The sequence below is a fragment of the Penicilliopsis zonata genome (assembly GCF_001890105.1).
Source record: "Penicilliopsis zonata CBS 506.65 unplaced genomic scaffold ASPZOscaffold_3, whole genome shotgun sequence".
NCBI lineage: Eukaryota > Fungi > Ascomycota > Eurotiomycetes > Eurotiales > Aspergillaceae > Penicilliopsis > Penicilliopsis zonata.
This window is the reverse complement of record NW_019208913.1, coordinates 1,023,293-1,042,301: the sequence shown is the minus strand read 5'-3', so window position 1 is coordinate 1,042,301 and position 19,009 is coordinate 1,023,293. Positions and strand designations below refer to the sequence as shown.

At 52.4% G+C, this 19,009-nt stretch overlaps 6 protein-coding genes across 6 annotated transcripts; all 6 read left to right on the top strand.

Annotated features, from left to right (window-relative positions):
- Window positions 1-2,146: 2,146 nt before the first annotated feature.
- Window positions 2,147-5,067, top strand: ASPZODRAFT_1402807 (hypothetical protein). The gene has a single exon (XM_022724650.1). It carries the CDS (start codon window positions 2,267-2,269, stop codon window positions 4,730-4,732), a length of 2,466 nt encoding a protein of 821 aa, XP_022583644.1. The 5' UTR covers window positions 2,147-2,266; the 3' UTR covers window positions 4,733-5,067.
- A 966-nt stretch (window positions 5,068-6,033) lies between these two features.
- Window positions 6,034-7,374, top strand: ASPZODRAFT_13866 (hypothetical protein; the record flags this gene model as incomplete). Its single annotated transcript, XM_022724479.1, has 2 exons — window positions 6,034-6,987; window positions 7,066-7,374. The coding sequence occupies 2 exons, from the start codon at window positions 6,034-6,036 to the stop codon at window positions 7,372-7,374; spliced, it is 1,263 nt and encodes a 420-aa protein (XP_022583643.1).
- A 205-nt stretch (window positions 7,375-7,579) lies between these two features.
- On the top strand, window positions 7,580-12,059 carry ASPZODRAFT_157591 (hypothetical protein; the record flags this gene model as incomplete). The annotated part of the gene is made up of 10 exons (XM_022726319.1): window positions 7,580-8,083; window positions 8,456-9,221; window positions 9,296-9,477; window positions 9,556-10,238; window positions 10,289-10,864; window positions 10,925-11,079; window positions 11,132-11,229; window positions 11,291-11,759; window positions 11,823-11,929; window positions 11,962-12,059. The coding sequence occupies exons 1-10, from the start codon at window positions 7,858-7,860 to the stop codon at window positions 12,057-12,059; spliced, it is 3,360 nt and encodes a 1,119-aa protein (XP_022583642.1). The 5' UTR covers window positions 7,580-7,857.
- Window positions 12,060-12,896: 837 nt separating this feature from the next.
- On the top strand, window positions 12,897-15,577 carry ASPZODRAFT_1402536 (hypothetical protein). Its single transcript, XM_022724645.1, has 5 exons — window positions 12,897-12,930; window positions 13,102-13,151; window positions 13,201-13,248; window positions 13,329-13,986; window positions 14,054-15,577. Exons 2-5 carry the CDS (start codon window positions 13,128-13,130, stop codon window positions 15,280-15,282), a joined length of 1,959 nt encoding a protein of 652 aa, XP_022583641.1. The 5' UTR covers window positions 12,897-12,930; window positions 13,102-13,127; the 3' UTR covers window positions 15,283-15,577.
- Window positions 15,578-15,623: 46 nt separating this feature from the next.
- ASPZODRAFT_150069 (hypothetical protein) lies at window positions 15,624-16,323 on the top strand (the record flags this gene model as incomplete). Its single annotated transcript, XM_022725570.1, has 2 exons — window positions 15,624-15,817; window positions 15,873-16,323. The coding sequence occupies 2 exons, from the start codon at window positions 15,624-15,626 to the stop codon at window positions 16,321-16,323; spliced, it is 645 nt and encodes a 214-aa protein (XP_022583640.1).
- A 241-nt stretch (window positions 16,324-16,564) lies between these two features.
- ASPZODRAFT_150068 (hypothetical protein) lies at window positions 16,565-17,344 on the top strand (the record flags this gene model as incomplete). The annotated part of the gene is made up of 1 exon (XM_022725569.1): window positions 16,565-17,344. The coding sequence occupies one exon, from the start codon at window positions 16,565-16,567 to the stop codon at window positions 17,342-17,344; it is 780 nt and encodes a 259-aa protein (XP_022583639.1).
- Window positions 17,345-19,009: the final 1,665 nt, after the last annotated feature.

Genomic DNA, 19,009 nt, shown 5'->3' with positions numbered 1-19,009 from the left:
ATGAGATCGCATGTCACTGATGTCAAACGAGGAGGTATTCTTAGAAATGTTGGGCGTGTGGAGCAGTCTAGGAGAATTAGTGTTCATAGTGGATTCCTGCCAGCCAAAGCCAGTCACCAAGGATCGCGTACGAGTACGGAGTAGTTTGGCACCTTAATCTCCCATGTGGACGAAACACGACACTGACAGGGCCCTGCATTATTATGATGGATAAATAGCATTGATCACATCAGTCTGAAACAAACCAGGCGGACGATCACTCCAACAGGCCCCCGACAAGCTTCTTCGTTTTGGTTGTCAGCCACCACGACGCCCCCCCTGAAAGCTAGAGAAGCCAGAACGTCACCCCCGCAACAATTCAGGGGGTCAAGCGCAAGTGAGTTTATTCCGTATTCCGTACAAGGGAAGGAAGGTCGCTGTAACCGAACTAGACTAGTAGTAGTTTATTTGGATGGTTTCCAGAAAGGCAAAATCAATCCTGTCGTCCGCGCACGGAGTCCTCTGGACGTCCTCGAGGGGACCTCACAGGTGTTAATCCCCCGGATTATCATTCGATGTGAAGAATCGTCTCAATAGTTTCTTTGTTGGTGATTCTGTCTTTGGCCTGAAAACCATGGTCTCGGCGATGATCTGCGGATTGCCGGGGGGGGTCCTTATACCACACAGAGTTAAGCGTTGAATCACCGAGTGGAATCATCGATCGATGGTCGGTCTATCTGGATCCTGTGGTTACTAGTTCGTCATATGCAGTGTGTACGGAGGAGCACGATCGTGGCGATAATGACCCTTGCCTCTCTCCGTTTTCGTACGGAGTAGAAACCGAAGAGGATTCAATAGATCACGCAATGTCCATTAGCTTGGTGATCTGCTCGTCCACCAACACCTGTCAGCGATGTTTGAGATGAATAGTAGGCATAGTCACCCTTCTCCCACGTTCCTCTCCTGGACGGTAGGATCGGATCGACTTGCTCAGACACGGCAGCGACTTACCTACAGCTTACTCCGTATTTCACCCATAGCCGTATGTAAGAGTAAAAAAATAATCAAAATAAGGATTCCAAATCAATCTTACCGGGATTCCTCGGAGAACTGCACTGCATGGCGCAGATCGCACATGGGCAGACGGGATCTGGATCTGCAAGCGAGTGGGCTTGGGCGGCTCAGAGCTGGTTCGTGGCTGCTGCAGTGCTGCATCTTGGATACACGGCTGATATTTGTAGGTAGTTGCAGTAGATAGTATTTACCGAAATAACTGGAGTGCTCCTTGTAGTAGGTACTACCAGGTACTGTAGGAGAGACAGAAGCTAGAAGGAGTCGACGCTCAGGCATCCCCAACCGTTTCTATAAAACTTGGCGCGGTCACAACACGTGCAGATGGAACCACTGCCAATCAAGACGATCGCGTCGATAGACTCGATAGAATCGACTATTAGTAGATACTAGATAATAATAGTCAGTTACTAGAGTAAGTAACTAATTAGTATTATGTGCCAGCGGTATTACCTCTAACGTAGACTGAGGATGATCATTGCAGCGCAGCATCACGAATACCATCATCCACAGCTTGACTATTATTCACACTAGCAGCTATTTCCCACTGACATCAAGCTACTTCATAAATTGCTTGTCGATCACTGGCCAGGGGAGAAAAGAAGGGAAAAAGAACGACTCCGCTCCACCTCGTCTCATTTGCCCGTTGGCCCACGCGGTTATTTTCTCCTCGCCCCTTTAGCTGCTCTCCACAGACCAAAGCCATTGTTATTACTACTAACTACTAGTTCCTCTGTCTCTGTCGGATAATATCTATTATCTATAATGCTCGGACGCCGTCCAGACCGTCGAGACATTCCAGACTCTTTCTGAATCCCCTCCGCTGCTTCCTGACGCCGACGGCGGTTTGAGCCATCTCCAACGCACGCACACACAGCTTTCGTCATCCGTTTTTTCCCCCCGCCAGGAACGTCTCTGCCTTGCCAGGGCTCCAGTGGGCTGTGACAGCTTTTTCTCCGATTAGTTCCATGGAACATGGTGGAGTTGGACGTCTCACAACAGTGACAACTCGCATTCCAATGTCCAATTAGCACTTCTGGACTCCCGGCGGATTCGGGAAGTGACAAAATAATACTATAATACTCCTACCTGCCCCTCCGCAAGCAACGCAACACTCGTTAAAGGCTTTATTCTAGAGTCACAGCATATATATATACTACACACGAGACACGGGTTGAAGGTAGTTGAAGACGACAGTTGAAGACAGAGAAGAAGGATGGGCAGGGATCCGCAACCGCTGGCCATTCCGACGAGGACGTCGAGTATGGCCGCTCAAACGACCGGCCATCTGAAGGCAACCAGGAGTCGGGAGGAGATGGGGGGGTACTACGACAAGACTTCCAAGGCCTCCAAGATCCTCGGGGAGATTCCCCATCAGCCGTTGGAGCGTGGTGGCATGCGCGACGAGGAGAGGAAGTGGAGCAGACGGCCGAGTTTCATGGTCACCCCAGAGATCCAACCCCCGCCGAAGAGCAATCGCAACTTCGACCTCTTCCCTGCCCCAGCAGCAGCCGAGCAGATTACCTCTGCCCAGACGCTGCGAGTTCGAGCCTCGTCGCCCCTGCTAGGCCATGACTACCACTCCCAGGGACTGGGCGTGCCGTCTGGGTCCAAGCAGAAGAAAGTCCACCAGACCGGGTCTTCGTCCACGTTATACTCGTACTTTACCAACCACCGATCGCGTGCGGGATCATCAACCAGCCAGGCCAGTGGGGAGAGAAACGGGGATGCTTTGCCAAAGCATCCCACCACCCCGCCGAAAAAGAAGTCGTCCCGGGTCGGCGGGGAACCATCCGTCTCCTTTGCCGAGGACAGCAGACAGCCCGCCAAAAAGGAATCAAAGCGCAAGATGCGGCCGTCTCGGATTGACCTCTCCCTGCTGTTCCCCAAGCCCAAGATCACCACTCCCCCGCTGCTCTCGCCGCAGCGGATGACCCATTCTCCCTCTCCCATCTCTATGGTTTCCGAATCACCCGCGAACAATCCCAATAATAAACACGAGAACCAGCATCCTCCGACACGGAAGCTTACCAAGGATCCTCCGCACCCGCAAGGGTTGTCGTCTGCGAGAGACACTCATATTATCCAGAGAGACAATCATCCCCAGAGAGATATCCATAGGGACACCCGTATTCAAAGAGAGAGCCATGCTCAGATGCTGGCTCCGCCGGAGGTTCTTTATGCCTCCAACCGGCAGAGTGTAGCCTCTTCTCTCGATGTAACTCGGGAACGATCAGTGCGATGCAGCGAATTCGACTTGGCCCTCAAGCAGTACCACGATCTTTACGAGGCCGAGGGCTTGGAGGAGGAGCTGGTCGAACCGAACCCTCGTCCTCGGCGCGGGAGCAGGCAGGCTACACCCTCCAACCGGTCAAAATCCAACGAGAGAGCTGCGTCGCAAGCGCCTTCGGAGCGCTCCGCAGGTGCTTGGAGCAAAAGCACGCACCTCAGCCCGCGAACGAAACCGTCCTACCCGACCCGTGTATCAAGTTCCGCAGAGAACTGGCAGACGGACGGCCGTGACCTGGCTTCTCTCGAGGTAAAACACCCCCTCGTGAAGAAGAGCAGCAAGAACGCTCTGAAGAACTCGGATCTGCACCAATCTAGCGTCCTCTGCCTATCATCTTCCGAGGATGAAGAGGAAGGGGAGGAAGAGGACCATGTGCTGCCGAAGAAGAGTAGACGACAGTCCGGCACCCGGAACAACTATAAGAGGGACAGCGTGGGAACTTACAACAGTGACCTTCTCGAGGCGGAGATCTACACGGCCAAAGCCATCCAGGCCACCCGGGGGCCGGCGCCCAGGCGAATCGACAAACGGCCCTCGGTCAGTGACCGGGGATCACGCGCGACGCGAGGCCTGTCTCCCGGACGTCCCCCCTCGGTATCTTCGGGCGGCAAGTCGTCCTACGGGGGACAGAAGAGCTCATCCCGACGGTCCAGCGGGATCCCTACCATCTCGGAGCCAGACGTGCCACGGAGCCCCCCCCCGCATCCCGTGGCGCCGGTGCCCAGCAAGGAGCTCAACCGGCGCAGCCGCATCATGGCGGTCACCCGGCAGGAAGAAGATTTCCTGGAAGCTATGCGGCAGCGCAAGGGCCGGATCACACCGAGCCTGTTCCACGAGGCGCGAGCGAGCGGGATGGGCGGCGGCGGCGACCTGGAACAGGGCTCGATGCTCTCGGTGCCCGTTCAGGACCATGAATCCTTCTACGGCTCCTCCGACATGTCCTTCCTCCGGCTCAGCCCCGGTCTCAAGACCTTCTCCAATCAGTTAGAACAAGGTGCACTACCACTCCATCACCACCGCACTACGGACAAAGACGCTTACATTCCTTCAGGTGAACAGAAAACCGCGAAGCCGGCCGTCTCGCCCCGGACTAGCCTGATCTACTCGGAGAGCTCGCCGTCTCCGACCACCACTGGCGGCGCCTCACCGCTGACACCCACCCTCCCGATCCATCGTTTCTCGCCGCTCCCCTCCCAGAAGCCGCCGCCCCGACGCCCTCCTCCCGTTGTGCCGCCGCAGGACCAGCGACGACACTCGCGACGCCGCACGGACAGCAGCGAGGCGCTAGTCTTCGACGAGCCCGACGAGGTCAGTCCAGATGACTTTCCTGTCTGGGCGCTGGGGTGGGCAAGCGATCGTGGCAGCACCAGTCTGGCGACGCCAGTTCACTAACTCTCTCTCTCTTTCTCTCTCTCTCTCTTATTGTATATGTCTATATCCCTGTGACTCAAACACAACACTCTTTGCATTTTTCCTTGCGTCGATCTCGCATACCTTGCATTCCATTGTCTTCTCATATGCCACGGGTTTGGCGCTTCTTCTACCTGCATTGATGACGTACTCTTTCCTCCTCGATATCCTTTTTTTCCTTTTTTTTTTTTTTTTTTTCTCACATTCTTTGATTGTGTCATTGTGAGCGGTGTGTGTTGGCTATTGGATCTTGGGCCATGTAAACCTGATTCTAGTGTACTATAGATTTATTACCAATAGAAGATATAAATAATATTATTACTATCTATTTTACTTGTCATTGTATTGATCTAAACATACTACTATCTACCTAGGTACTAACTATATAACTAACTAACTATAACTAACTATAATACACACTACTGTACCTGTGTCTAAAACTGCCTAACAACTACTCTGTACTAGTGAGGGATTTCCAGCCACCTCAACCATCACTTGCAGAGCTGTCGTACAGATTGCGTCTCCTAGTTTGATGCTTGTTCCATCTCAGCCAGGTCTAATCATCATTATCATTATTACTATTCTTTTTTTTTTTTTCCTAATCACCCCCCCCCTTTCACTCTTGTCTTTTGTCTCTGATTCTTGCCACTCCCCTGAGTTCGGGCCATTTGATCCACACCGCTTTAATACCCCAGACCTTAGGTTTAGTTTCGACTCGACTTCTCCTGATCTTGGCCACAACAACTTTACGAGAAGAAAAAGGAATAGCGCGCTCTGTTAGAGTTCTCGCAGATAATCCTGTTTTATCTTGTTCTCGTTCTTCCTCCCATTTGATCAAGGAATATCTCTTATCGTCTTTGTGTGACCCGGTTTGCAGGCGGACTCGGGTCAAGCGCAATTCGAACTACCCTCGCACACGAACAGCACACGAATACGAACGCTTCTCGATCGATCACGGAGTACACACGCTATCTCGAAGCGTTGGTTAGGAGTCGAGAGACAGGCTTGAATCTGTCTTGTTCGGTGAAAGAAGTCCCACGCGCACAATGGGGGAACATACACAACGGCAGTCGTCGGGGTTGAGGATGGCGTGGAAGCATATGTCGTGGGTTATGGTATGGGAGACATATAACAAACCTTGCGAGGCGTGGTTTCGCTGATTTGCCGTTCGATGTAGCTTGCGGCACAATATACCACATTTCCACTGGTGAGTTAAGGGAAAGAGAGAGAGAGAGAGAGAGAGAGGCCTGACAAGTGCTTAGTTATTGCATTATTCACGAGTGATGCCGCCCGCCGGTGGAAAACGGTATCTGACATCGACGGCTGTCTTCCTGAACGAGGTGGTCAAGTTGACCATCTCCCTGACCATGGCGCTATACGAGGTCTCCAAGGCCGCCCCGCCGTCCATGCCGGCCACCTCGCTCTTCTTCTCTCTGACCAGCGCGGTCTTCTCCGGCGACAGCTGGAAGCTGGCCATCCCCGCCAGTCTCTACACCCTGGCAAACTCGTTACAGTACATCGCGCTGTCTAACATGCAGGCGGCCACCTTCCAGGTGACCTACCAGCTGAAGTTGCTGGTGTCTGCCATCTTTGGCCTCGTCTTGCTGCGCCGCAGCGTCGCCCCGCGCAAATGGGGCCTTCTCCTGCTTTTGGTCGTCGGGGTCGCCCTCGTGCAGATGGCCGGCGGGCCCTCGGACGAGCTGGAGGAGGAGGCCGTGCATATCAATTTCCCGCGCTCCCTGGCCGAGTGGAAGGCCGTCAAGGGCGGCGGTGCTGCAGCAGGACTTCACAAGCGCTCCGCCACATATGAAGGCATCGAGGACGACATCAACACCGCCTTTCCGCGGCTGAACTCCGTCGTTGGTCTGTTGGCCACCCTCGGCGCCTGTGCTGCGTCGGGCCTGGCGGGCGTGTATTTTGAAAAGGTGCTCAGGGACAGTGCCATCTCTACCTCCCTTTGGGTTCGCAACGTGCAACTGGCCTTCTACTCCATCTTTCCTGCTCTGTTTATTGGCGTGATCTTCCTGGATGGCGAGACGGTAGCCGTGAACGGCTTCTTCGAAGGCTACAACTGGGCCGTCTGGTCCATGATCCTCGTGCAGGCGCTTGGTGGAGTGGCTACTGCCTTCTCCATCTGCTATGCCTCTAAGCTGCCCAAGAACTTGGCCATTGTTAGCAGCATCATCCTCAGCACGGTGGGGAGCGTATGGTTTTTCGAGTTTGAACTTACTGGTAATGTATGTTCCCCCATCTTTATTAATGGCTTCCAAAAAAAAAAAAAAAAAAAAAAAGAGGCTCATCATAAACGTCTACAGTTCATTCTCGGCACCGGTCTCGTCCTTGTGGCAACCTATTTCTACGGAAATCCCGCCTCTGGTCTCACCCAGCTTAAGGGATACCCCATGCGGCCGCCACCAATCCGTATCGACAACTACGAGAAGGACATTATGGGCGAACCCGGCTCCCCCGTCCAATCTCCCACCAATGACTTCTCGATCAAGCTCCCCTCTAGCCCATTCCTGTCCGATGCTGGTCTCTCAACCTCTCGCCCCACGTCTCCTAGCCAGCCGCGAACTAGCACCGGTCGGAGCGCGAGCGCAAGCTACTTCTCCTCCAAACACTGAGAAGGTTTGATTGATGACTAGACATGAACCTCGCATGAGAAAAACGAAAAGAGACAGAGATAGAGAGAGAAAGAGAGGGAGGGAGATTTTGAACAGTGCACAGCGGCATGTACTGGGCTGGTTCTTGCTTTGGATAGTAGGTGCAATTTAGGCCTACTATCGATAGACGTTGGGAAATTCTTGGGATGACCTGTAATTTACCTTTTTTTATGTGGCTATACCTCGACAGCTTTGATGTGAGCAGACCGTGGCCTGGATTCCTACATTGTATAAATAGTTATACGAGACGATGGACATGATTTTGATACCTATCTTTCCATGTGGTTGTTTTTTACTTAAATGTCTGTTTCCTAAATCGGCAACCACCCCGTGCCGTCGAGACTTCACCGAGACTTCACCTCCTCTTCACTTATCATCATCATTCCATCCGAGCAGCGGACACAGACAGCAGCCAAGTCCTTTACCTCGACCTTGGTATTCAACATGGGACGAGAATTCCGCTCCCTTTTCTTTGACTCGTACAGAAACGTCCCTCGTCTGCCCAAGGAGGATTCTACCAAGTCCACCCTCAGGTCTGGTCCTACACAGAGTAGTAGCCAGAGCTCTGGACTCGGATCAAGAGAGGAGACGGCGGGTGCTTTCAATCGACAGATGGGTGGGTTGAAATCCCTGTCTCGTTGTCCTGATGAGCTACAGCTGGATGCTTTCGGTAAGCAATAATAGACTGTTCAAAAAAAAGAACTCCTCATGGACAATCTCTGACATAAACCTTTTTTTTTTCTTTTTGCAGACCTTGCACTGCTCCAGTCAGATCAGTCCCAGGTTCAGACCTCTCGAGCTCCCACCCTCCACCAAGTGTCTCCCTTCTTTTCCTGTGAGTGTAGAACTGGATTCAAGGAACCCTGTACATGCTAACACAGTGAAGCTCGTTCTCAGACGACACCTCACAAGTTAGATGCCGGTTCATCGGAACTATGCTCTCCGAGCCCACTGGCCAGACACAATTACCAAAATCAACATCAGATGAGAAACAATGGGTTGGACAAGGAGATAGAAGATCTGCCACATAACAGATCGGCAGTCTTCAAAGATTTCCCCGTCAGTGTTCGGGGAGTCATATTGGTCTCTGTGGAAGAACTTCCGGAACGGTTCCGTTCGATGTTCGGTTTCCCGCTGTTCAATGCCGTCCAGTCGAAATGTTTCCAATCAGTCTTCAATACAAACGATAATCTCGTCCTTGCAGCACCTACGGGCAGTGGGAAGACGGTTGTACTAGAACTCGCTATCTGTCGTCTCGTCCACTGCTTCAAGGATGAACGCTTCAAGGTTGTCTACCAGGCGCCGACCAAGTCTCTCTGCTCTGAAAGATTCCGTGATTGGAACCGCAAGTTTGACAAGCTAGGGCTGCAGTGTGCGGAGTTGACCGGCGATACAGACCATGCGAGCTTGAGAGGTATCCAGCATAGCCATATCATCATCACAACCCCGGAGAAATGGGACAGTATGACGCGGAAATGGAAGGATCATGCGCGATTGATGCAGCTCGTCAAGCTGTTCCTCATAGACGAGGTCCATATCCTCAAAGAAGCCCGCGGTGCAACCCTGGAGGCCGTCGTGTCGCGTATGAAGACTATCGGGTCGAGTGTACGCTTTATTGCCCTGAGTGCCACAGTACCGAATTCTCAAGATTTGGCCATCTGGCTGGGCAGAGATGCAGCCAACCAACAGCTCCCCGCAAGAAGAGAGCACTTTGGTGAGGAATTCCGTCCAGTGCAGTTGCAGAAATTTGTCTATGGGTATCAATCTGCTGGAAATGACTTTGCTTTCGACAAGCTTTGTGGCACAAGGTATGAAAACAAACCATTTGCCTCTCGATCGTTGTTGGGCATGAATAAGCTATACTGATGATAGTTTCAATCAGATTGCCCGATGTTCTTTCTGCCCATTCGTGTAAAAAGCCCGTTATGATTTTCTGCTCCACGCGGAACTCTTCGGTGGCTACAGCAAAAGATCTCGCTCGACTGTGGACGTCTACGAACCCACCAGCTAGGCTATGGAAAGGGCCCAGCAAACATGTAGAAGTTCACCATGTGGATCTGAGAAGTATTTCCCTCTCTTTCTTCTGTAAACTTAAGTGGGTTATTTCGAGCCAGCTGACATGGACAGCTACGATTGATGCAGGTGTTGCGTTTCACCATGCTGGGCTTGACCCGGCAGACCGACACACTGTTGAGACTGGTTTCCTGCAAGGCGATATCAGCATTATATGTTGTACTTCAACGCTTGCAGTAGGGGTCAATCTCCCATGCCACCTTGTTATCATCAAGAATACTGTTGGCTGGCAGGAAGGCGGCTGCAAAGAGTATTCCGATCTCGAGATGATGCAGATGCTAGGACGTGCCGGTAGGCCGCAGTTTGATGACAGCGCTACTGCTGTTATATTGACTCGTAAGCAGCGAGTCGACCATTATGAAAGGCTGGTGTCGGGAACCGAAAGCATAGAAAGCTGTCTGCACATGAACCTGATCGACCATCTCAACGCAGAAATAGGCCTGGGGAATGTGACCAGCATCGACTCGGCTATCAGATGGCTCGCGGGTACTTTCTTGTTCGTTCGGCTGAGACGAAATCCTGCTCATTACAATCTCCGAGAAGGCTCAAATAATCAGGACCATGAAGATGAAATGCTGCGACAGATCTGTGAAAAGGATATCAAACTTCTTGAGGATACAGGTCTGATCGCTTCGGGTGACACACTTGTCAAAGCGACACCGTTTGGTGATGCCATGGCTAGATACTATGTACGATTTGAGACTATGAAGACGCTGCTGTCACTCAGGGAACATGCTCGAATCTCAGAAATGGTGCGTCCCATCATATGAAATTCGTTATCAAAGCTGACACGGCATACTAGTTATCTGCCATTGCTGAAGCAGAAGAGTTCAGGGAAATACGTCTCAAAGCAGGCGAGAAGTCCCTATACAAAGAACTGAACCGCGCCCACGGGATTAGATTCCCAATCAAAGTGGATGTGGCCCTTCCAGCACACAAAATCTCCCTTTTGATACAGTCGGAACTAGGTGCAGTGGACTTTCCTGACTCGGAGCAATTCCAGAAGCACAAATTTAGTTTCCAACAAGACAAAGTTTTTGTCTTTTCTCACATCAATAGACTCATTCGCTGTGTTGTTGATTGCCAGATTTCCTCCCAGGACTCGTTGGCTGTGAGGAACTCGCTCGAGCTCGCTCGCAGCTTTGCGGCCAGAGTCTGGGATAACTCTCCTCTTCAAATGAAGCAGATCGATCAGATCGGGATAGTTACCGTGAGAAAACTAGCTGCTGCTGGCATTGCCAGTATCGAGATGCTAGAATCAACTGAACCGCATCGAATTGAGATGATTCTTAGCAAGAACCCACCGTTTGGTATCAAGCTCCTCGCTCGACTCAACGAGTTCCCAAAGTTGAGAGTCACAACTAAAATGATTGGAAAGGTTTGGGGCTCCGACAGTCTGCATTAGTCCTTTTCCTTTTTATCTACTGATCATAAATAGAACATGAAGGCTGGCTCCCCTGTTCAGATCAAATTCAAGGCGGAGGTTGCCTTCATGAACGAGCAACCCCCAAGCTTCTTCCAGAGGCGTCCGGTGTATGTGTGCTTCTTAGCAGAGACTTCTGATGGGCGCATGGTAGATTTTAGGCGAATCAGGTATGTTGTCAATCATCTGTTGTCTTCTCAAGTCTATGTTAACATATGGCAGTGCAAGCAAACTTCAGGCCGGGCACGAAGTGTTGCTTAATGCAGAATTGAACAATGCATCAGAGTATATCTGCTGCTATGCAATGTGCGACGATATCGGTATGGCTTAGTTGACTTCCCCTTTTTGTAAATTTTCTCTTCATATCTAATCGCCAGGTAGCCGGCACTCTTCGATATGCAGAGGTTCATCACGACCTCCCAGCCTCGGCATTCCCCTTCTCTCGAACAGGGCAGATTGTCGACAAAGAGGACAGGCCCCAGATGAACACATCGCGACCTCGTAGCAGTGATATGGCCACTCATAGAAAGAGAAGCCTAAAGGAAGCAGAAGCATTTGATGGCGATGATCTCGTCTTCGATGATTTTGCTACCGCCGGTTTGACAACCCTCTCCAGATATACAGCCTTCAATTTTCCACTAACATACTCTACAGCTCGAGACAGCAACTGGATTCAGATCGATGATAGTAGCACGTCCATCTCGTCACCAACCCGGGCTTTGAATCCACCAAGAACAGACAGTAATAAAAGGCAAGATGATAACGTCGACCATAGGGACGACGAGTCCGAACAAACACGTCTCGAGAACGGCAAATGGGCCTGTAACCACAAGTGCAAAGACAAGACAGTGTAAGGATGCTTGAGGTAGATAGTATCACTGCGACAGATCTGAGTACTAATCTGCGTTCGCAGGTGTAAGCACTTCTGCTGTCGCGATGGCTTGGACAAGCCTCCAAAACAGAGCAAAAAACGCCATCTCTCGGGCCAGTTGACTTTACCGGCGAGCATTACCAAAAAGAGTGCCATGGGAACTGCAGACAACGGTAAACAGATGAGCACGAAGCCTACCCTATTGGCCAGCCAGCTAGTCAGAGGTCTCCCTCGCAGTCCGGTGGATCGTCACTCGCCACAGAAGTCACTGTCCAGTGATGATGAATACGACAGTCTGAGTGACCTTCCTTCACCTTCCGTCTTGCTGCAAGGCATTCGAACAGAAACCCAAGCCTTGGGGACAAGCAAGACCAAAGCAAACAGTTCTGGGGGCCCTTGCACACAGGAAACGAACGTTGCCATGGTTATGAAGCCAGTCAAATCGAGAGATGCCAATAAAATGGCATCCAGAAAGAGGGTGCAGCTCCGAAGGCCTGATGTTTGGGACCTCGAGATTGACCATGACTTGTACGCAGGTGATAGCGAACAGGGTGAGGATGTGCTGCCCTCCACCCCAACATCTGACCAGAATCGTGGGATATCAGAAGCCAGTAAAGATGACGCAGAGCAGAAACAAAAGCGAGTGAGAGAAGTTGTGTTATCCACACAGAAGCAAACTGGTGCAGGTATGCCACTCGAGGCAACAGACTGTAGAGGGACCTGGAATGGTGTCGACCTTTCCTTACTGGACGAGTTTCGAGGCATTGTTAACTTCTTCTGATCACCTTCTCTATGGCTATATATAGAGTGAGACTAATGTTTGTCTATTGATTTGTCTGTTTGATTTACTAGCTGTTTCTTTTCTTCTATTTCTCTTTATATCAGACTGAACTTAAGTGAGAGACTATCACTTTCTAGAGTAATAGCTTATAAAAAGTGAGAGAAGTCACTTTAATATAAGAAATATTCACTGATTAATTATATAGCTTTTTTCTCTCCTATATATTTTCTTTTCTAAGCCTCTCTTTTCTTCTTTTTAATATTTTCTTGATCGTTGCATGGCCAGTCTACTACTACTTTTTTTAATATCTTCTACTCACCATCGACAATATAAGGGTCTAGTGGTGACTTAGACCTAGGAAGGGTGAAGGTGTGTTTATAATAAGTCTTCTTTCCTTATTGATTTCTCTTCTTCTTTATTATTATATTTCATTGTTCATAATATAAGATGCTCATCTCTAAGGACCATCTTTGTCCCAGTTTCTCTGATGACGCTGTATCTGATACTCTCAAGCCGACAGCTAATATTGACCCATTCTAGACCCGAGTCGGATCCCAGCAGTAACCATGGGGAAATTGAATTATTCAGCTGTACGTTGAAGCATACCGAGGAGTCGCATGCTATGACTGACGGGCGCAGAGGAAGATCGAGGGTGTCAAGGCCGGTCAGGTCTTGTCCAAGGATCTGGTAAGAAGAACGAGTCCCTGCAAGAGAGTCTCTGGAAGTGCGTCAACGAGAAAAAGAGTACACACTGCTAACGGAAGTAGAGGAAGCGCATCACCCCCGGTGTGGCCTCGAGGGCGGCCGCTCGCGATCCATCACTGGAGATCGACATGACGGGCAGAGAGTTGACGGACGAAGGATTCCAGCAGTTCATTAATGATCTACTCGAGTGTCTATACTACCGTGACGAGGAACACCCGGAGGGAGCCGCTAAGCTGACCGAGCTGCACCTGCCTTTCAACCGGTTGAGTATCGCGTCTGTGGCGCTGCTGGCGGAGGTGATAGTGCTATGTGCGGGGGACCTGCGCGAGCTGGATCTCTCCAATAACCGTATTGAGGTAGCGAGCGAGACGGACAAGCGCGTCTGGCAGGCGTTTCTCGAGTCTTTCAAGGAGTGCTACATGCTGAAGAAGATCGATCTGGGCCACAACCCGCTCGGTTTGGCCGGTGTTGAGATCCTGGCCCGCGTGTACATGCAGAGCGACCTTGACTTCGTCACCGAGGACGACGTGGTGGAGGAGAGTGTGGTCTTGCGTGAAAATGCGGTGCAGCAAGCTTACGAGGCATCGCCTGTCGACGATCTGGCTGGGAAGATGGCGACTCTGAGCCTCAAAGCGGCTGGGAAGGAGAATATTCCTCCTGAGAAAGCGACCCCGAGTCGTACTAAGGGCTCTGTCGGCCGGAAGACCCCTCGCCAGGCAAGTGAGTGCTTCAGTTTTTCCCTTCAGATCTTTTCAGATGGCCAATTCATTGACATAACTGTATATAGGCCGTACCCAATCCGTCGCTCCCATCGGAAAGGCCGCTGCCTCCCAGGACGAAATGAAACGCTACGCGAGCATGCGTGGCCTGCGATCCGTTCCGTATATCATTCTTTCGGGTATTCCCCTGACTAGCGGCGGCGTGGTCCATCTTACCAGTATGGTGAGAATGCACCGCGCGCCCGAACAGCTGCTCGGGTTCTTGCCTGGTGGGAAGACTGTCTCCCTGCCCAACACAAGCAGCGAGCGGTGCCGTGGAGGCATCATCTGGTGGCCAAACCCGGACTTGAGTCAGCACGCACAAAAATTGCTCAGCGTGACAGAAACACTGCGTGATCCTCAGTCTGATGGAGAAGAAACCGACGAGGAAAGCGGGTACGACAGCACGTCAGCGACGACTCCGCACAAGGCCGACGACCCCCTGGCCCAGAGATCTCTGCAGAAGAAGCGGGACCTGGAGTATTTGCGGCTGAATAAGAGGATCCGTATCGATGCCCTCAAGACCGACGGCGTCCACAGCGCCGAGATCTGGAACACCGCCTTGAAGATGATGGTGGTTAGTCGCGCGCTGCTACTGGAAGACCGTCATCGTCCTGGGGAGGCTCAGCCAGCGGGAAACGATGAGAATGGTACCAAACTCGAGTCCAATACACAGAAGGACCAGCAGATCCAGCAGGAGACGGACGTTCAACTGCAGCCTGTCCCGGACGAAAGTGTTAACGCTAGCCAAGAAGTCAAGGAGAAGAAGGTAGCCGATGTGCCTGGCTCCATGCCCCATGCGTTCATGACGATTCCAAACCACTATTCTCTCAATAGCATCTTCCGACCTGGCTGGAGTGCCTTTGATACCCACTTCCCTGCTCTCGGGGCACCTCAGACCAGAGAGACTTCCGTGACGCCCTCTCCGGCCGCAGCCTCCAAGGAGAAACCAAAGAAAGCGGAGAAGGTAGAGAAACCGAGCCCGAGCCACGCGCCCATCCCACGCACTGGCAAGATCCAAGTTCCTCAGAAGAAGCACTGGCGGTCTGGTCTGCCGGTCGAGCTCTGGCGCAGGATCATCGCCGACGCCCTCGGAGCAGACGGGGTTCTCGACCACGAGCAGCAGATGAATATCGTGTTGTATGCGGCGGATTGGAATGCAATCGCGTACGAGCTGACCATCAAGGGGTTCGAAGAGCACCAGCAGATCTGGAAATTTCTCGACACTGTCAACTGCTTCGCATACCGTCCGAATTGACCGTCGTCCTCACCATCCGTTTCAGCTAACAGGAATTGGCTTCGTGATATTGGTTTTCTTGTCTGGCTGTTTGGAGTGGACAGGGTTACACATGTTTCATTTCGATGGCTGTATCAACATGATGGCATAGGTTTCTGGATGAAGGTTTTAGGCAAAACGTATCAACTAGTAGATACTTAAATAGCTAACTAAATAAAACCCATGGACCTGGATTTGGTACCTGTTCCGAGCGGCTGGTTCTGACGATCCATGGATTTGTCGATATCTCCTTGCGGGGGTAAGAAAGACTTTACGATTGCTTATTTTTAATCCTGCTTTCTCTCTCACCCTCAACTCTCAATATGCTGCGGGCAAAACGGCAAAACACACAACCCTTAGAAGACCTCTCCGTCGCGCCTGCGACCTTCTCCGATGGTCTCCCTCTTCCCAAGCTGATCGTCTTCGATCTCGACTACACGTTGTGGCCCTTCTGGGTGGACACGCACGTCAGCGCGCCGGTGAAGCCCAAAGACAACAACTCTCGTGTTGTCGACCGGTAATGGTTCCCAAAAAGAATAATGCTAGACAACCATATTCATTCTGCTAAACAGATGGGGCGAGTCGTTTGCCTTTTATCCCGCCGTCTCGTCGATCGTTTGTGCGTGCAAGGCCAAGTCGATCCCCCTCGCGCTGGCCTCGCGCACTCACGCACCCGACCTCGCGCGCGATGTTCTCAAGGCGCTGCATATCATACCGACCTTCTCGGACAACCCGGCGGCCACCAGCAAGACGAGCCGGGCGCTGGAATACTTCGACTACATCCAGATCTTCCCCGCGACCAAGACACAGCATTTCGCCCGGATCCAGAGCGCCAGCGGCATTGCGTACGAGGATATGCTCTTCTTCGACGACGAGGCGCGCAACCGGAACGTCGAGACGGAGCTCAATGTCACCTTCTGTCTGGTGCGAGATGGGATGACGCGCGAGGAGGTTGACCGGGGGGTTTGGGCGTGGCGGAAGAGAAATGGCATCAAGCCGGTTGAAACAGTCAGCACCCAGTAGTTGTATATATAGAGAGAGATATTTCGTTTAGATACCCCTTAGAATATATAAGTAGTCCAATAAATCTATCGCAGCTCGTTTGGATAGACCACTAGGATCTGACGGTGCTCTCAGAGCGGATTTGCTGTAAAATGCGGAGACAACAACTCCCCAATTTCCAACTCTTATCATTCTCCAACAACCGCCTCCCATCGACCAAAACAGCCAGTTCCAGAGCTATCTACTGATCAAGAGCTAGGAAATGGACAAGCCATCAAGTCAACACCTCAAACCGCCTTCCAGTGCCATTCACCACCACCACCACCACCATCACCACCAGCAACGCGTCTCCTCATCCTCGTCCGCAACACCTCGACCTCCCCTCACCGTCCACGCGTCTGCGACAGTCGCCGACACAGTCGTCTTCCAAGGAACACACCCGATCAGCATCGGAGCAGGGACCGTCATTCATCCGCGCGCAAAATTATATTCGTACGACGGGCCCCTGAGCATAGGGGAGGGGTGTATCATCGGGGAAAAGAGCAGTATCGGCGCCTCGCCGACACCAACAAGCACAACCACAACACCCACTACACCCACTACTACATCCGGATCTTCTGAAGCTCCGTCTATTGTGAAAACCCGCATCTCGAATGCTGTCACCATCGCACCCCTTGCCATCGTCTTCCCAGGCGCATACATCCACTCCGCTGCGATCGTCGAGTCGTCCGCCACCATCCACCGCGGAGCGTCAGTTGGCTCCCATTCCAAAATCTGCGGGGGGTGCCACGTCCCGCCGAATGGAAACATCCCGGACTGGACGGTCGTGTGGGGGGTTGGGTCGAATTCGGGACAACGTCGCAGGAAGAGGACGACGGGGAAGATCGTTCCCTCGGCGGTTGTTGCAGCGGGGTCTGTGACACCACAGCAGCAGGGAGTTGAGGGACGCCTCATCGAGGATGCGAGACTGGTGGTGCTTCAGAGGGAGAGGGAGACTTTGGTTCATATGATTGGGGGGTCTGCTACTGCGAGGAGAAGGTAGGTATAGTACCTACTACTAACCACCTGGTAGTTAGAAGTTACTTGTTTTGTCTTTATTGATACCCAACATAGCTTGTATAGCAGTCGGAATTGGAATAGAATAGAACACTGCATCTTTCAAATGCTAATAGCTTCCTACGTAATGTACATGGAATGAACTCCATCCACCCCCGATAATCAAAAAGGAGAAGAAGCATGAATATACTGACATGACAAAGGAAATCATCTTAAAACGGACAGCCTGTGTTTTCTCTTCCAACTGAAATCATTCACGACCCCCGGGTATGACCACCGCCTCGCATTCTCTTTCCCCCGGCGCCTCCGGCTTCACCCCCGGCATCGGCACCATCTTCTCGCGCCCGCTTATTCCCCTGCGGAATGAATTGGCGCGCCTGAATATTCAGTCCACCCCTGCCACCGCCCGGGCTGGCTGGTCCCTGTGCCTGAGCAACATTGGCTGTCTGCTGGGCGTTGTTCGGCTGTTGAGCTCCACCGCGTCCTCCGCCGCGACCGCCGCGGCCGCCGCGAGGGAGCCCGGATCCGCGTTGACTCTGCGACTGGCCCTGCGGTGGCTGGCCGGCGGGTGCGGTACCAGGAGCGCCATGCGGCATGGTCCCGCGTCCGCCGCCTCGACCGCCGCGAGCAATAGGGAGGCCAGATTGAAGCGCACGGAGAACACCGGGCGCCGTTCCAGCGGGTGGCTTATCGGGCAATGAGGCAGGTTGCCTATTCTGTTGCGGTTGCGGTTGCTGCTGTTGCTGCTGTTGCAGTGGTTGTTGTGGCTGTTGTGGCTGTTGTCCAAATGGGTTAACCACTGCTGGTGGTGCAGCTACGGGCGCTGCAGTGCCGGCTGTAGCTTCCGGTGTTGGTTGCGTCTGTGGTTGAGCAGGTGTCCCTTGAGCTTCGGCTGGCGTAGGTCCAGGGGCTGGAGTGCCCGCTTTTATGGGTGTCGCGACGGGTGTTGCTCTCGGAGGCGCAGGAGACGCAGGCGTAGCTTGAGGAGGCTTTGCGGCTTGCGCCTGAGACGCAATTGGAGTCGGCTTTGCGGTTTTGGCGATTTCCCAAACCTCAACGACAGGCCGTTGGGGGGTTTCGCTTGCCGCCTTCTGGACAACCTCAAGTTTCGCCGATGCAGTCTTGTTTCGACTATCAAGCATGCTAATCCTTGCCAGGGATTTCTTCTCGGATAGCTCGACAGCGGACTTGATCTTTTCCTCCATATTCTCTTCGTGAGCCTTCTTCAGGGCCTCCTTCTCCTCATTGAACTTCTGCTCCAAACCGGCAAGCTCTTCAGGGCTGGGCCCTGAAGGAGCAACTTGAGCTTCCTTCTTCAGTTGCTCTCTCTCCTTGGCGACCTGGGCTTTGATGTTGTTCCGAACAATCAGTCGAATGGTCTCGTTCTTGAGCACCAGCTCCCGCGCTTGGGCATCAGTAAGCTCAGGAAGCTCGCCTCCCGCTTTCGAGGGCGTGGCAGGCGCGGCAGGCGCAGCAGGCGTGGCGGGTGTGGCGGGCGTGGCAGGTGGTTGTTGACTCGTAGGCTGACCGGCTGATAGCTTCTCAAGTTCCTGCTTGTGAGATGCTCGGACTTCGGCGAGTTTGCTGTTGAAGATCTCCTTCAGTCTGTCTGATCGTTCCTTGACCTTGGTCTCAGTCTCAGCATCCTTGG

Bases quoted from the DNA above. Each gene is read 5' to 3' on its own strand.
- ASPZODRAFT_1402807 (XM_022724650.1), top strand. From the start codon at position 2,267: ATGGGCAGGGATCCGCAACCGCTGGCCATTCCGACGAGGACGTCGAGT.
- ASPZODRAFT_1402536 (XM_022724645.1), top strand. From the start codon at position 13,128: ATGGGGAAATTGAATTATTCAGCT. The intron at 13,152-13,200 runs GTACGTTGAAGC...TGACGGGCGCAG, and splicing joins GGAAATTGAATTATTCAGCT to AGGAAGATCGAGGGTGTCAA. The intron at 13,249-13,328 runs GTAAGAAGAACG...TAACGGAAGTAG, and splicing joins AGGTCTTGTCCAAGGATCTG to AGGAAGCGCATCACCCCCGG.